Source organism: Bubalus kerabau, chromosome 3 (assembly GCF_029407905.1).
Source record: "Bubalus kerabau isolate K-KA32 ecotype Philippines breed swamp buffalo chromosome 3, PCC_UOA_SB_1v2, whole genome shotgun sequence".
Lineage (NCBI taxonomy): Eukaryota > Metazoa > Chordata > Mammalia > Artiodactyla > Bovidae > Bubalus > Bubalus kerabau.
Window position 1 is genome coordinate 154,858,482 of NC_073626.1, and position 17,684 is coordinate 154,876,165.

Below are 17,684 nucleotides of genomic sequence, written 5' to 3' on the forward strand. Positions count from 1 at the left end.
AAGCTAACTCCTCAAGAGACAAGATACTGCCTGCAAGGAAAGTGTCTCAGTTTCTACAGTGTTTGTATTGTAGCCAAATGCAAGAAACTGAGTAAGCTGTCATGTCATCATGGAATTCTGTAGTTTTGAATATTGTGGGGTATTTAAATAAATGAGTCAACTGCTGGGGTATGGACATCTCATTAAAGACTTTCATTGGAATGGTATCTTTTTAAACTGAGTTGAACTTTTACTACACCCAACAATTCAGCTAGTGCTGTCTTTCTTGAAAAAATAGATTTCTTTTCCTCAAATTTTACAAATTTTCCTCCCATCTTTTGGAGTTCATTTCAAGCCCTATTTTCTCCTGGAATACTCCCTTGAAACTCCATTCCATCCTGCAGAAGTTTCTTACAATTCTTGCATAGCATTCTTTCATTATTTTATACCTAATTACATCATGCATCCACACTGAGTTTCCCAAAATTTACTGTGTGAGAAGGATGAGATGGGAACTTTCCTTGCACTTTTACTGGCCATAGTTACTCTCTAATTAATAATTAAATTAAAATTAAAAATTCATTAATTTTAAATTAATTAAAATGCATTAATATCTCCATTTTCTCACACTGGAGGACAGAGTTCCAGTGATATTATATGCCTTGCTTGGTCACTCACTTACTATAGTGGCACTCTCGGATTCAGACTCAAGCAAATTTTATTTAGAAGTTGCTCATCACAATATCTTCCCAAAGACTTCTTTTTATGTTATCTGGTGTGGTAGAAACTGTACCTCATTCCTGCCGATACTTGAGTCTGTGATGTCAGTACTACCAAGACCACCAAAGTGGAAAGGGGCTTCAGGGATTGAAAATTTAGAGTTCCAATCCTGACTGTGCTACTTTGAACACCAGTCTCTTCTTCATTTGAGAAAAGCATACAAAATCTATGCAGCTTCCAAAAGGTGCAGTCTGTATGTAGTCCATACAGAAGTAGTATAACAGTGCTCAAGTTGAGTTTTAGAGAAAAAAAGTCTGCGTTTCAATTCAGGAACTGCCACTTCTGAGCCATGCTAATTTCAGCAAGTTATTTAATTTCTCTAAGTCATACATCTTCATTGGCAAAATGGGCTTAACAATTACCATCTCATTAGATCATTAGATGGATTAAATGAGATTATATATGTAAATTTTAGAATATTGCTGGCCCATTGTAAGTTCTATACAAAACTATCACTTATACTCACTGGATGAATAGAAAATAAGGATCCATGTGACAACACCACTAATAATTCTGCATAAACATAGAAACTGCTGCTGCTGCTGCTAAATCACTTCAGTCGTGTCCGACTCTGTGCGACCCCATAGACGGCAGCCCACCAGGCTCCCCTGTCCCTGGGATTCTCCAGGCAAGAACACTGAAGTGGGTTGCCATTTCTTCTCCAATGCATGAAAGTGAAAAATGAAAGTGAAGTCGCTCAGTCGTGACCGACTCAGCGACCCCATGGACTGCAGCCTACCAGGCTCCTCCATCCATGGGATTTTCCAGGCAAGAGTACTGGAGTGGGTTGCCATTGCCTTTAAGTCAAAGCAAAAAAGTTTGGAAAAGAGAACAATATTATTTTAATTTCCTTTAGTCTTAGTGTCCAATACTTAGTAGGTCCAGGGTCAGAGTACTAACTAGACTGTGATTATAAGTCATGGCTATGCACAGAAAAATATTATTGAAAATTTATAAGGAAAAATTATCTTTATCTGGATTGACTATAATTTTATCATATAATGTTATCTCATTAGCAATTACCATCTCACTGGATCATTAGATGGATTAGATGAGATTATATTTTAATGTTACTTGCTTTAGTTTTATCCTAAGTAGTAAGTAATTATAAATTATAAGTAGTAAGAAATATTCAGACAAATCATAGAGTTAAAGAAATTCTCTGAGACATAAAGGCAGATTTTAAGAATTCTGTGTGTTTGCTGAGATAATAAAAACATGAAAAAAAAACCTTATTTCTCACTATTGTCTACATTTAAGCAATGAAAATAAAGCCATCCTGATCTACAACCAGTAGAACTGACTCAAGTAACAATGAGGAACATAGACTTTACTTCTCTGGATGAGAATTTTTTGTTTTTGTTTAAATTTATTTGGCTGTACCAGGTCTTAATTGCAGCATGTGAACTCTTTGTTACAGCTTATGGGATCCAGTTCCCTGACTAGGGGTCGAACCCAGGACATCCTTGCATTGGGAGTTCAGTCTTAGCTCCTAGACCACCAGAGAAGTTCCTTGGGGAGAATGTTTAAAACAATTTTCAAGAAAATATATTATTTTAAAATGAGATCTTGTATCAACATGTGTTCTAACATTATTTGCAACTGAAGTTAGCAGAGACTTTGCACATGACATGATACTGTGGATGTGGATTTACAGGGAGGAAATATGCTAATATTTTCTAAGTTCTCCTAAACATTGGAAATATCTAAAGGATGCAGAATCAACTGAAGCAAACTTCATCCCAAAAGCTTACATACTTGTTTGCAAGAACCTCATTTGAATGCTGGCTTATCAAGTCAAGCACAGTTATTTTAGAAAGAAAAACAAAAAACAAACAAACAAAAAGGACAGCAGGAGTTAAATTTGATGTTCATTAACATGAAGGGAAATTTCTTGCCCCATTTAACTAATATCTTAGTTGGTACAGTGTGACAAACAAATTTTAGTTGTTAAAATCTATTATACCTGCTTTAAATTGCATTTCCTGATAGCCAGAGGATCCATAGTTGGTTAAATTCAATTTAGGTTGCCAGGGGCTCTTAATGGGTAGGTTTTTCTATTTATTCTCTTAATTGTTCTCTATCTGAATTATCAGCTGATGATGAAATCTTATTTGTACCACATTCCCACATAATCAGAAAGTCTAAATAATTTTTCCTCTTCAGGATAATGATATGGAACTAAAAGCCCATAAAAATCTTTAGGGATAGCTTTTGTAGTTGTTGTTTTTATAGGGGCTTCCCTGGTGGCTATAAGGTACCACATTCATTTTCAAAATAAATGATTCTATTTGGGCTTCAACAGCATTAAAACAATATGGAAATAATAAACAAACTGAAAGTCATACTTGCTAAAGCACATCATAGCTCACGCTTAGTCGCTCAGTCATGTCCGATTCTTTGTAACCCCATGGACTCTAGCCTGCCAGGTTCCTCTGTCTATGGGATTCTCCAGGCAAAAATTCTGGAGTGGGTTGCCATGCCCTCCTCCAGGGGATCTTCCCAACCCAGGGATTGAACCCACGTCTCCTGCATTGCAGGAGGATTCTTTACCACTAAGCCACTGGGGAAGTCTAATAAATACATAAATGTGTGTTGATTGACTATCAGAGTGTACTTCTAGCATCAGGGTGCCTTTTGAAACTCTTACAATGCAAATTGTCCTTTCCTGAGTATGGTTTTATAGCTAATGTGTCATATGTATGACATGACATTGATACTCCGTTCTTTAGTTACTGTGTTTATGATATATTGGCCACAGTAAAACACAACGAATTGGAAAGGAAAATCTATACCTATCATTTCCAGCAGAGGTCTCTAGAGAGCAACTAAAATTATGGAAATGGATATATGCTCAGAAATTTAAATAGAAAATTTAACTCTTCAGCTTTATGTGATTCCTTTCTTTTCATACACGCCCCCTTCTCTTTTGATGTCTGTACTCCTTCATCAGATAAAAGGCTGTCTAAAAAACTGATCAGAAGTAGACACAAGAGAACAGGTTAATCCCAAGTGCACTGGTGTAATGTGTCACAAAACAGACAATGTAATTATCTCAGCAGCCTGTTTAACCAGCTAATTCAGCAGCTTTGCATACCAGCGGTGAGCTCATCTGTTCACTATATTACCAGTCAGGATGTTTTCTACCAAGATCACTACACTTTTATAAAAGCTTGTAAGTGTCGGAGGATTGAGTGTTTTCTTAAATGTGGTATAACAGCTTTTTGCAGTCTTTTATTTATAGGGAGATAACAGACTAACAAAGAAAAGAAAATGCAGATTAGTGCCACACAATACATTAAAAAAAAAAAAACATGAAGTAAATGATATAAATCTCCATACATGTTCATTTAACATGAAATACCCTCTCTTTACTTGGAATCTCTGGAGAAATGCTAAACAACTTAAGAGAAATGTGATTTTGATGGCAAAGATTTATAAGCCTGGTTTTGTTTTTTTTAGAAGGAAATGTATTTGCTCCAGATCCAGTCTGCATTTTGCTAATACTAGCGCTCTTTGGGGGAGCTGGTGTGGGCTTTAGAGTCAAACTGACTTGGACCTGAATTCTGGTTCTTCAACTTTTTCATCTCCTGATCTCAGGCAAGTTAGACCCATAGTTTCCTGATCTTCAAAATGTGAATAATACTTACATTTTACATGGTTATCAAGGGGCTTAAATCACACATCAGGGAAATGCTAGGCACAAAGAGATAACTAAAATGGTAACTATAACATGCTGCACACATGCATATATACATATATATATATATATATATACACACACACACACACACATACATAGCACACAAATCAGAGAAGGTGATGGCACCCCACTCCAGCACTCTTGCCTGGAAAATCCCATGGACGGAGGAGCCTGGTGGGCTGCTGTCTATGGGGTCGCACAGAGTCGGACACGACTGAAGCGACTTAGCAGCAGCAGCAGCAGCAGCACACAAATAGGTATGTGTGTATATATGTATAAAGCTTAGCAAAAAATTTCATTAACCAAAACCTCAGTAAGCATTCATGTGTTATCCCAAGTCTTTTCCTTAAAATGACTAGTTATTGTCCACAATGCTAACACCACATAATACGCAGGCTCAGCAACCAGCACAGTACCTCATGTGCTCAACAATATTTGTTGAATAAAATGAATATAACAAACTAAGAGAAGAAAGACACTGAAGAATATACAAAAATATTCAACAATATTGACAATATTTTAAAGTGATCTACTTCTGGGAATCCCTGGTGGTTCAGTTGTTAGGATTCAGAGCTTTCACTGCTGAGGGCCCAGGTTCAATTCCTGGTTGGGGGAACCAAGAATCCACAAGCCACGCACTCAGTCCTTCAGTCGTGTCCGATTCTTGTGCCCCCATGGACTGTATCCTGCCAGGCTCCGTGGGATTTCCCAGGCAAAAGTACTGGAGTGGGTTGCCATTTCTTCCTCCAAAGGATCTTCCCAAGCCAGGGATTGAACCCAAGTCTCCTGAATTGGCAGGCAGATTCTTTACCACTGCTCGTCCCAGAGAAGCCAAACAAGCCATGCCGTGTGTTTAGAAACAATCTATTTTGCTGTTCCATATTTTCAGCTAATTAAAATTTTACACCAAAGAACAGCAAGTTTTGTGTCTAACAGCTTAGATGTAGGTTATAGGTTATACCTTAATGTTATATGTCTTATCATCTAGGGTTTCCCTAGTGGCTCAATGGTAAAGAATCTGGCTGCAATGCAAGCGACCTGGGTTCAATCTCTGGGTCAGAAAGATCTCCTGGAGGAGGGCATGGCAACCCACTCCAGTGATCTTGCCTAGAGAATCCCATGGACAGAGAAGCCTGGTCAGTTGCAATGCGCAGTGTCTCACAGAGTCAGACATGACTGAAGCAACTGAGCAGCAGCAGGAATCTTATCATCTAACACAGTTAAATGACAACTGCTGCAGGAGAGTCAAAGTCTTAAATCATAATTAAAATAGTCTTGAAGGTGAGGCAGAGATAAAGGAAGGTTTTGATTTATACTAAAGACTATGGAAGTGTTTATTACACTAAAAAAAAAAAAAAAACTAGAAAACACCAATGAATTACTACTGAGGTGCAAAAGGCCCACAGAGAAGGCATGGAAAAGCTACATGGTCAGGGAGGTCACCAGGAAATAGACTTAATGAGCTAGCCAACCACTACCTTCCAAAGTCTCACAGCATGGAAGCCTCAGGTCTTCAACTATAAAGTCAGAGGACACAAGAACCACAAAGTCTCCCTGCCTTTGGTTTCTGTTTGACTCCCTCAGAGACTGTTCTTCACACATCAGCTAAAATAAAAATTGAGTTTTGTAGCTGTCCCCCTTTAAGTTCTCCTGCAAATCCTGCTATGATTGACTCCATCTACCTCTCTCAATTTATTTCAAAATATCTTATTTCAAATCTCTCGACTGAGACCATATTGGCACCATTTTCATTTTCTTTTCTTTTCTTTTTTTTTTTTTCACAAAAGCCTGGGGCATTTTTATCCACCATTAACTGTCTGTAGGGCTCTTCTCCTCAGGCTGTTGCAAGGCTTACTTCCTCACTCCATTTCCCCAAGCCTTGGTTCAAATGTTAACTCCTTACAAAGGCCTTACAGACCACCCTTCCTAAAAGAGCAATTCCTATCATCCTCTGTCTTTTAATGATGCTCTGTTGTACTTCATAGCACTCATCTGGACCTCATTTTATGTTATTTATTTGGTTATGTGTTTACCATCTCTCAGCCCCATTAGAATATTAGTTCAGTAAGTCCAGAAATTTATTTCATTCACCGATCTATCCCCAGAGCCTAGAACGATCACCAGTACACAGCAGTTACATGGTACATATGTTTGTCAAATAAATGCTGGGAAAGGAGTCAGTAACTGAAAGTCTGTGTTTCCACAACCTTTTGTTCATTCTAGTTTCATATTGTGGACTTCCCTTGTGGCTCAGATGGTAAAGAATCTGCTTGCAATGCTGGAGACCTGGGTTTGATCCCTGGATCAGGAAGATCCTCTGGAGAAAGAAATGGCCACTCACTTCAGTATTCTTGCCTGGAAAATCCCATGGACAGAGGAGCCTGGTGGGCTACAGTCCATGGGGTCTCAAAGAGTCAGACACAACTGAACAACTAACATGTCCATTTTCTTTCAGTTTCATATTGTACAATAATTGTGAATTTCCGCATTCCAGTGCCACTGTTATTCCGGTTGTTCCTTAAGTTGGATAAAACCTACATTTTAGTTCCACTTTGACCATACTGTCTGGAACATGTGGCACCTGAGAAATTAGCTAATAAACAGAAATTTTTAAAAATTATCAAAAAAGACTATTAAAACTATTGAAATATTTTTAAAATTGATGACCATACTTCCAAAAGAAATTAAATACATCAAGATAATACTTCTTGGTGATAATTTTGAAATATATGCAAATATCAGATCATTATATTGTATACCTGAAACTGATGGCATATGTCAATTTTACCCCAATTAAAAAGAAAATAAAATAGGGATAAAAATAATTCTGTGATATCAAATGTGGTCCAATCATAAATATCCCTCTATCTCAGTCATTAATAAAAAGTGCCAAACTTTGTGATTTTACTCTGTGGAATTCTCCTGGCTGGGTTTCATTATACCACTCCTAGCTTATTGAGGCAAAGAATTGTTAAGCATCCTCCCCAGAGTCACACAGCTAGTAAGTGCCTAGTCACTTGAATTCTGGTTATAAAATAGCTTTCTCTCAAAGGCTTTTAATATCTACTCCTCAGACAGATCTTCTGATATTTAAAATATTTTATCCATTTCCTTTTATCATTAATACCTATTTCCTACTTCTCTGTTCTAACAATCAAGTTAATAATCACTCAATTAAGAGCTTAAATGATGCAAAGCTTCAGTAAGGTTTGGATGCACACTCTTAAAATATACTAAACAATAAATGTGTATTTCTCCCAAAGAGCAGGGCAAGGGGTTAATGAAGGTTAATGCTGTGCTTGGGTGGTAGAATTTAAATTTCTAAGAGGTTCCTAAGCTTATCTAACTGAAGAAAAAATGTTGCCATTTTTTTCATAAAACCTGCCTTTGAAGCACTTCTATGAGTTATGAATTTCTCTCCTATGGAGAATGAGTGATATAGCTGGAATCTAATTTGTTCCAACTCACATATGTATTTTGTAACTCCATATCACCCTTTGAAATCAATAGGCAGTTAACACTGAGAAGATGTATTTAGGTTTGAAAGAAGATAAAAATTGGATTGTGAGGCTATTCCTTGTATGGGATCCTGTTACTATATTTTCATATGGTACCAGATCTAACAACTTAACTTGTTTTTTAGACTCATTGCCCAATATTAAGCTCCTGTATAATCTACTCTTACTCTGTAGGCAATATTAACTTGCATGTGTTAAAAAGAGCTATTAGTTTCTTACTGAGTATTTTAATGCCTTTGGCAAAGACAAAGAATCAGTAGTGACTGTGTATGCTCAAATTAATAGTCCCTCAGAACCTTTAATTTTTAAAGTTTTCTTGATATTTCTTTTGTTATCAGATAATTTATATAGTTCTATTCAGAAAGCTCATTAGTTTGAGGCACTTTTACTTACATATTTATTCATTTACTCAAAAATATTTATTGACAGTCTAATAGGTTCTGTGATTAGTCGTGAAGTCTTGTCTAACTCTTTGTGACCCCATGGACTGACTGTAGCCCGCCAGGCTCCTCTGTCCATGGGGTTTCCCAGGCAACCCCATGGAGTGGGTTGTCGTTTCCTTCTCCAGAGGGTCTCACTGACCCGGGGATTAAACTTGTGTCTCCTGCACTGGCAGGCAGGTTCTTTACCCACTGAGTCACCTGGGAAATCCCCATTTATTCATTTACTCAAAAATATTTATTGACCACCTAATAGGTTCTGTGATTACATTAGGAGTACAGTGGTGGGAAAAATATACACAGAATGAAAGATAATGTGTAAAGGCATCTTTGAATATCATTAGAATTATAAAAGTAAATGAATAGTCACTACTTGTTGGTGTGTGTGACACACAGGGCAGGTCCTGTCATTGAAGAAGACGATACAATACTTTGAAGGTTACATTAAATCTCTCCTTAAACCAGTGTGTCATTTAAATACATATATAATACATGTGTATATATATACAAAATATAAACTAGCTATTCTAATATTTGAACATGCAAATTATAAATATATAGGTTGCTCAACATTTTACTAGTTTACTGACACGTATTTATTTCTCTGTGTTTGTGTTCAGTCTCTCAGTCATGTCCAACACTTTGCAACCCCGTGGACCATAGCCTGCCAGGCTCTTCTGTTCATGGAAATTTTCCAGGCAAGAATACTGGAATGGATTGCCATTTCTTACTCCAGGGGATCTTTTCAACCCAGGAATCGAACCCACTTCTTGTGCATCTCCTAAATTGGCAGGTGGCTTTTTATCACTAGCGCCACCTGGGATTTCTATGGAGTCTTCAAAAAACCAAATTGTTCTTATCATTTGTTCATGGTTTAGATGTCTTTGGGATGCAAGATAGAGAACTGGGTTAATTTTTAAATGCAAAGTCCTGGTATTCCATGCAGAGAGAACAATATGAGATGAGGCAGGGGGTCTGTGTGCCCAGGACAGCAGTTAATCCCTTTCAGTTAGGGCATAATGTAGTGCAGAATAACAATAATGCTGAAAAGGTAGTTTGGCAGGAGTGTTGAAAGCTGCACTTGGCAAGTCAAGAATTTGACAGTTCTTAGGTAGGGGAGTAACATGATCAGAACTGGGCTCTTAAAAGATTAATCCGACAATGTGGTAGAGAATATATTGGGAGAGTGGGGCAGATGAGAAGAAGAGAGGCAGAAGGAGGACATATATGTCAACCCCAGTGAAGACTACAGGAGTTAAAGTAAAAATGCAGAGGTGAGAAAAGGTACTGCAGAAAGAGAATCAACAGCCAGCATGGGGCAATATTGGGTTTGGGCTTAGAGAATTCTGCTCATGAAAAAAGGCAACTTGTTCAGAATTCATCTCACTAAAGTTTCTGGTAAAAATGCTTCAATACAAGGGCTTTTAAAGTTTCCTCCTCTAAGACAGTTTCTAGATAAATAGAATTGCCTCTGTAGAATATGTTACTATTTATTAATAATAAAGTATAATAATTGTATGTTCAATTTTATATTTATTAAAGTCATTTTAATAATAAATTGATATTTATTGAGCACTTACCAAATAGTATGGTAAAGATATTACCTCTTACATTCATTATCTATTAATAGCTAAGACCACAACGTATCTACAGCTATTATCCTGTTTTTTCAAGTGAAAAAATTGAAAATCAGAGAAATTAAGCAACTTACTGTTAATTTGCTTAATTTGAGCCAGAATTTGAACTCAGCTCTGCCAGTCTCTGGAACATGAGCACTGAGCCACAGTTACATGTGAAAGAAGAATAATCACTTCATGCTGAAGATCAAAGAAGTTATAGAATTTCTCCTACCTCCTTGTAAAAATGAAATATTCTATATGATGAATGTTTGAGCATCCACCACGTGCCAAACTCTCTTTTAGATGCTTTGACTCAACTCTTAGAAACCGAATTCTTACATGTCAGGAATAAAGGGAAAAAAAAGAATTTTTCATTCTCACTACTTGGGTACTCAAACTCTTTGTGCTGATTAGGGGAAGGGGAAAAGAACTGGATAGAGCTGAAAGGCCCATTGAACAAGGAAAAAAGGCTCTGGGGGGTGGGATGGAAAAGTGAGTGAGGACTAAGAATTGAGTTTGTAGGGAAAAAGCTTAAGGCTTTGCAGGAAAAGAGGAGAGATGAAGCCATTTATGGTGCTGGAGAAGAGGAATTCTGGGAAAGAGGAGATGCTGTGCTACGTAATCCCATCTTTAATGTTCTCAAGAAATACTTAGAAAATATATTCCCCACAAGACACCAAGAATTAGAATGTTTACAGTAGCATTATTTTATAAGAACAGAAATGAGAAATTCAAATGTCTATTGACTGGTGAATGAACAAACAAGTTGTTGTATTTCTGCACAATAAAGAGGAATGGGAATCTGACACATACAATAAAGGGGATGAACCTCAGAAATATGTTGAGCAGACAATCCAGACACACAAAAAAATACATACATATGATTCCACTTTCACAGAGCATAAAATCAGGCAATAAAATGGATTCTCCTAGATATCATGTAAAGCAATAGAGGCAAAACACAGAAGCATGTACACCCATGATTCCTTAGAAATTGGGATAATGGTTACCTTTTAGGAAATGATGATTATTAGAAAGGAGCACAAAGGTGGCTTTTGGGGTGTTAACTGAGGTTCTATTTCTTGATCAGATGAAAATATATGGGATATGTGTATATTAATATATATTATATATGCCATTGAAATATGAAGAAAAAAATGCTCACATTAAATTTCAAGACTTTGGGGGATTGGTTTTTGTTAACTATGGATGCCTTACCATGCTAACCAGGATACACTTAGACAAATCAACTTGCTCAGTTCACTTGCTAAATCATGTCCAACTCTGCAACCCCATGGACCGCAGCACATCAGGTTTCCCTGTCCATCACCAACTCCCTGAGCTTGCTCAAACTCATGTTCATCGAGTTGGACTTGAAAAATATGTCCAACTTGCTACATACCTGCTAAACTTGTTACATATCTGCTAAAGTATGTATCATGACCATTCTGAGATATGGTCCTATTTAATTTACTTCTAATAATCGTTAAAGAACCAAAGTTTAAGAATAAATAAATTCCTTTTTCTTTGTAGATCAGAGTCAAAAATATTCCTATAATAATATTATCACTTATTCAATTTCTGAAATCTTTTATCAAAGAGGGTGGCAATGAGGTAGAGGCATACCTAGCAGAGAGGAGGTTAAATTTAATCTGCATGGAATATGCAACAACAGTTAGAATCATCTACCATAATGGAAATTCAAAGATTAAAATAATCTACCTAGGAGAAAAAGGAATGGGGTGGAAGTGAGAAATCAGGGATTAAGAATGAAAAATTTAGAAAAAGCTTCGGCTCAGAGGTAACCTCCACCCACCTCTCTGTGTCTAAATTCTGTAATTACCTACAGTCAACTCCCCCACTCTCCAAACTCTAGTATTAAGTGTTTCCATATTTAGAAGGTACATGAGAAACATTAGCTTCATAGCTCACTAGTGAAAAATCAAAATTTCTTCTGATCTTCCTTCATATTTCAGGAACTATTTTTTTTAATTTTTTTGTTTTGTATCCGATTTTCCCTGAAACCAACAATTTCCACTATGCTCACATTCTCCCATATCTACCGTAATCAATGGATTCCTAAACTGGGATCTATAACAACGTTTTGAAAAAAGGAATGTAAGAGAAAAACTCTGACAGATTATGACATCTTTATTATTAAACATCATATCCTGCTTGAGTTTTTCCTCTGAATTGAATGCCAAGTGTCAGACCCATTTTTAGACTTGGATTCCTGTATAATTCCTTGGATAATGTATCCTAACATTACTCTCATTTTTGGATACTGTCTTGACCTCCAATATACTCAGTTTTGTTCACACAGCTGTTGGTCAGTTACAACTTCCTTCTTTAAGACTCCAGAACACCTCTGAGCCTACTCTGTTTTTAATAATTCATTTCCCAAACCAATGTCAGATTCAACTCTCCTGCTGAGAGTTCACTTCACTGCTGAGTCACCAGGAAAACGAGAAAGGCCAGGCTAGAATGTGAGGACCAGACTACTGGGATGTGAGGGCAAGTGTGGAATACAAGAGATCATGTCGTTCATACAGACAGAGGCCATGGGTACTATGAATTCATTCAAGAAAAAACTGAGTTGGTATCTAAGGTCTTAGATCCATTCAAAAAAGATACATATAAAGCAAGGGTAGACTATGAAATGAGATGCAAGTTAATCATGATGAAACAAGCTAAGGGTGGTCAGAGATCCCAATTAAAATAGTGATGGGCAGGATAAGCTACTGAATAGATTCTGGGTCAAGAAACCTAAAAATCATTTTAGAATGGTATAAACAAAGAGACTAAACAAGAATAAGTAGAATATGTGAATGATCCTAGAGCAAGAATAGGGTACCCCCTATTCTGGTTATAAATGTACTTCTTGATTTAAGAAAACTTGGTTCCTTTTTTCCAATAATTTTAACAGGTAGAAAGCTGCAGACTTTTATGTAATACTCATCATTAACTTTCATAAACATATTGTACCCAAATATACAATATATTTGGGCTTCCCAGGTGGTGTGGTGATAAAGAATCTGCCTGCCAATGTAGGAGACCCAAGAGATATGGGTTAGATCCCTGGGTCAGGAAGGTCCCTTGGAGTAGGAAATGGCAATCTGCTCTAGTATTCTTGCTTGGAAAATTCCATGGACAAAGAAACTTGGAGGCCTATGTTTCAAGGGATCTCAAAGAGCAGGACACAACCGAGCGCAGAACACATAAAATGTATTTGCCTTATTGCCTTATTGATACCTTTTTTCCCTAAAGTATGTGAACTTCTGTGTATATATTGTTTGCTCATTCAGAAATTATACATAATTCAATGTGAACTGAATAATAATTATTCTATAACAAAGAACTTTGTCTAGCTAAATTTTATACATAATTTCTCATACAAGATGTTAAACACCATCTGCCAAATTATATATATATATACACACACATAAAATATATATATGCACACATAAAATATATATTTTATATATATTTTTATATATATGTGTGTGCATATATATGTGTATATATATATTTTATGTGTGTGTGTATATATATATATATATATATATATATGTATATATATATAAAATAACATATTGGTGGGCCCAGGAATGAGTAGATAAGGTGGTTAAGGGAAGGGAAATCATTGACTCTAGTTCTGTACCACAGTTATAATGAAGGAAGCAGATTTTTTTTCCCATGTTGGCCAGCCCTGCTTCTACTGAGTATAGTAGACTACCTTGTTTCCTCACTCTACCCTTAATCTCAACTCTTTGTGTACTACCTACTCATATAAGGGCTAATTGTGAAATTGTAGGTAAGACTACATGAGCTCCTCTAAAAAATGTACATACCTAAGCACATTATAAATAATATAATCTCTACAGCCTTGAAATCCTGAAAAGGCCCCAGGCTTGGTTTGGTTTGGCGCCAGGATATATCAAGCTGACAGCCAATGGTCATTGCTTATTTCATTTTTTTTTTAACAAAGAGAAGCCTCTGGCACAGGAGGCCTGCGAGTTCCGTCACCACACTACCATAGCAGTTTGCTGCATTCCCACTGATTTAAGCCAGCACTCAAAACGGTAGATACTGGCCACACACATGAGGGCAAATGGCCATTTTCGTCTTGGGAAAAAAAAGGATAGCTTCTCTTCCTTCAAAAATTTAGTGCTCTCTCTTCATCTGATTTCTATTAACTTAAAATACTCAAAAACTGTTTACCATGATCTAAAATTACAAATACATTCCAATAAGGCACAGAAATGGTCAGTATATGAGAAGTTGTTCAACATCACTAATATCATAGAAATGCAAATCAAAACCACAATGAGATATCACTTTACACCTGTTAGAATGGCTATTATCAAAAAGACAGGAGATATCAAATCTTGTCAAGGGTGTGGAAAAAAGGGAACCCTTGTACACTGATGGTGAGAATGTAAATTTGTATGGGTATTTTGGGGTTTCCCAGGTGTCACTAGTGGTAAAGAATCCACCTGCCAATGCAGGAGGCACAGGTTTAATCCCTGGGTGGGGACTATCCCCTGGAGTAGGAAATGGCAACCCACTCTAGCACTCTTACCTAGAGAATCCCATGGCCCCAGGAGCCTGGCGGGCTGCAGTCCATGGGGGGTGCAAAGAGTTGGACACAACCTTGCACAGCACACAACACAGCATATGGACATTAGGGAAAGAGTGTGGACGCTCTTCAGAATATTAAAAATAGATCCACTATATGATTCAGCAATCTGGCATCTGGTTATCCATCCAAAGAAAGTGAAATCAATTTCTCAGGGAGATATCTGCATTCCCATGTTTACTGCTTCATAATTCACAAAACTAAGATTTGGAAACAACATAAGTGTCTTTGTATAGATTAATGGATAAAGAAAATGGGACATGCACAGAGTGGAATATTATTTAGCCATAAAAAGAAAGGAAATTCCTACAGAAAAACAACATGGACGAGTGTGGAGGACATCTGTTGTTATTTCAATTATCTGCCAGACAGAGAAAGACACATACTGTATGATCTCACTTAAACAGACAGGAGAAATATATATTTATTTTGAATCTAAAAAAAGTCTAACTCATGGAACCAAAGATTAGAATGATGGTTGCCAGGGATGGGGAAAACGGAGAAATGTTGGTCAAAGGGCACAGACTTTCAACATAAGATGAATAAATTATGAATATCTAATGTGCAGCACGGAAACTATAGTTAATAATACTATATGTTGTCCTTGACATTTGCTGAGAGAGTAAATCATAACTGTATTCATCAAACATACAAAAAAAGGAAAATATGTGAGGTAATGGATGTCTTAATTAACTTGAATATGGTAATCATTTCACAATGTAAACATGTTAAATCATTACACTGTAAACCCTGAGCAAATTACAAATGCATATTAATAGTTCATTTTCTCTATCAATATTAAGTAAAAGACATATGTTTTAAAAAGTGCATTTAGTTGCCAAGATATGGAAGCAACCCGAATATCTATCATGTCTGACTTTTGCGACTCCATGGAGTATAGCCCACCAGGCTTCTATGTTCATGGAATTCTCCAGGCAAAAATACTGGAGTGGGTAGCTTACCCCTTCTCCATGGGATCTTCCTGACCCAGGAATCAAACCAGCATATCCTGCATTGCAGGTGGATTCTTTACCAGTTGAGCTACCAGGGAAGTCCATTTTCTCTATCAATATTAAGTAAAAAATATATTTTTCAAAAAGTCCATTTAGTTGCCAAGATATGGAAGCAACCTAAATGTCCATCAACAGACAGAGGTATAAAGAAGATGCAGTATATATTACAATAGAATGCTACTCAGCCACAAAAAAGAATAAAGTGTTGCCATCTGCAATGACATGGGTGGACTTGGAGGACATTATGCTAAATGAAATAAGTCATTCAGAGAAAGATAAATACTGTATTATATCACTTATATGTGGAAGTTAAAATATACAACAAACTAGTGAATATAACAAAAAGAGAAGCAGGCTCACAGACACAGAGAACAAATTAGTGGTTACCAGGGGAAAGGGAAGGGAAGAAGGGGCAATACAGGAGTAGGGAAGTGGGGGGTACAATCTACTGGGTAGAAGACAGGCTTGAGGATGTACTATACAACAGAGCTAACATTTTGTAATAACTATAAATGGAAAATCACCATGAAAATTATATAAAAATTTTAAGTGGATGAGAATTAGAAACCCCAGAAACACTAAATACTATGGGACAAGCTAAGGAAGAGGAACCCAGAAAGCTCAAAAAGCACAGAGAAAGAATGATCACAGAATATTTTTTTCCCCAAGAAGAGTATATTAATTCTAGCAGAGGGAACTTGCTCAATAAAGAAATTGAATATAAAAAGGCCCCAAAGTGACTGTTGGCACTGACAATTAGGACGATGTTAATTTTCTTCATAAAGCAGCTTTGGAAGAGTGGAGAAAGGCAGTTAAGTTACGTTGTACTGATGTACAAATAGAGAGGATCTAGATTCCAGACTGAAATGGGAGTGAAGGCTGTCAGGAAAGTGACAGGGGGCAGCCAAAGAGAATTCTAGGAAAATCTGGTCAAGAAAGGCTTTTTTTTTTTTTTTTTTTAATTTGGAGAAAGAAGTACGTTCATTGCCTAAACAAAAGGAGCCAGTAGAAGAAAATGGATTAGAGACATAATTGAGAGAGATGAGTGCTAGGTCCATTTTGCATCCTACCTATGTGTTCAGCTATCACCTAGATTCTGGTATTAACTCTTTGTCCAAGTAAGTCTTGCTGATTTTTGCTATTTTCTGGTACAGACCCTAGTTCCTGGGCTCTGGTTTTATACCTTGTGATCAAGCCCTTAACTTTAGCCCAAATTCATACAAATTATTCTCCGATCTTAAGTTCCCACCTGGATTAATTTCCAAGAAGCCCTGTTCTATCTAGAAATCAGATTTTTCACTTTATGCTCCACTTTCTTCTCAGGTAGGGTACATATGCTTATAACTGCCCATCTCACAGCCATTTCCCTATCCCCTTCTTCTTAGTTAATACAGCCCCAATTCTACTCATGTGATTGTTAAGGGATATGATAACATATGTGCTAAGGGAGGCTGAGCCCCTTGCCACCCCAGGAAGAGGATTTTTACTTAGCAAAGTTATGTTTTTTTTCAAAGGGGATATGTCAAAATTCTCATCTGTGGCTGCTCTTCTAGGAAAGGAGAAGCACTGGAAGAGATTTCAGCTTTCTCTGCTTGAAATGGCTATGTCTACACAGAATACCTGGCATGTGGACACATCCAGTGATGATGAAAAAGCAAGAGAGGACTGCTAAGCTAAAGAGGGAGAAAACCTGGGTCAGTGGAATACTGCTGAGCCTCTGAATTCACTACACCCAGAATTGCTTGTCTTTACTCTTCCTGTTATATGAGATAATTTGCTTTCTTGGATCCATTTTAGTGGAGTTTCTGTTTCTTTAAACCAGAAGTATTCTAAGTGGCATGTTGCAGAAGTAAAGAAAAAACTGATTTCATTGAGGACATACCACATATCAAATATTTTATATGCATTATTTAATTTTTATAACAACTGTGTGAGGTTCATATTTGCTTCCCATATAAAGATGTGTGTGTGTTGTGTGTGTGTGTGTGTGTGT

At 36.9% G+C, this 17,684-nt stretch overlaps 1 protein-coding gene across 1 annotated transcript in view; it reads left to right on the forward strand.

The window, feature by feature from the left end:
- LOC129647319 (uncharacterized) overlaps positions 1–17,400 on the forward strand; it is a 46,212-nt gene extending 28,812 nt beyond the window's left edge. Inside the window, exon 5 of the mRNA XM_055574459.1 lies at positions 17,245–17,400. Within this exon, the coding sequence (XP_055430434.1) occupies positions 17,245–17,363 (119 nt within the window). The 3' untranslated portion in view covers positions 17,364–17,400. The remainder of the gene's footprint in view (positions 1–17,244) is intronic.
- The last annotated feature ends 284 nt before the right edge of the window (positions 17,401–17,684 follow it).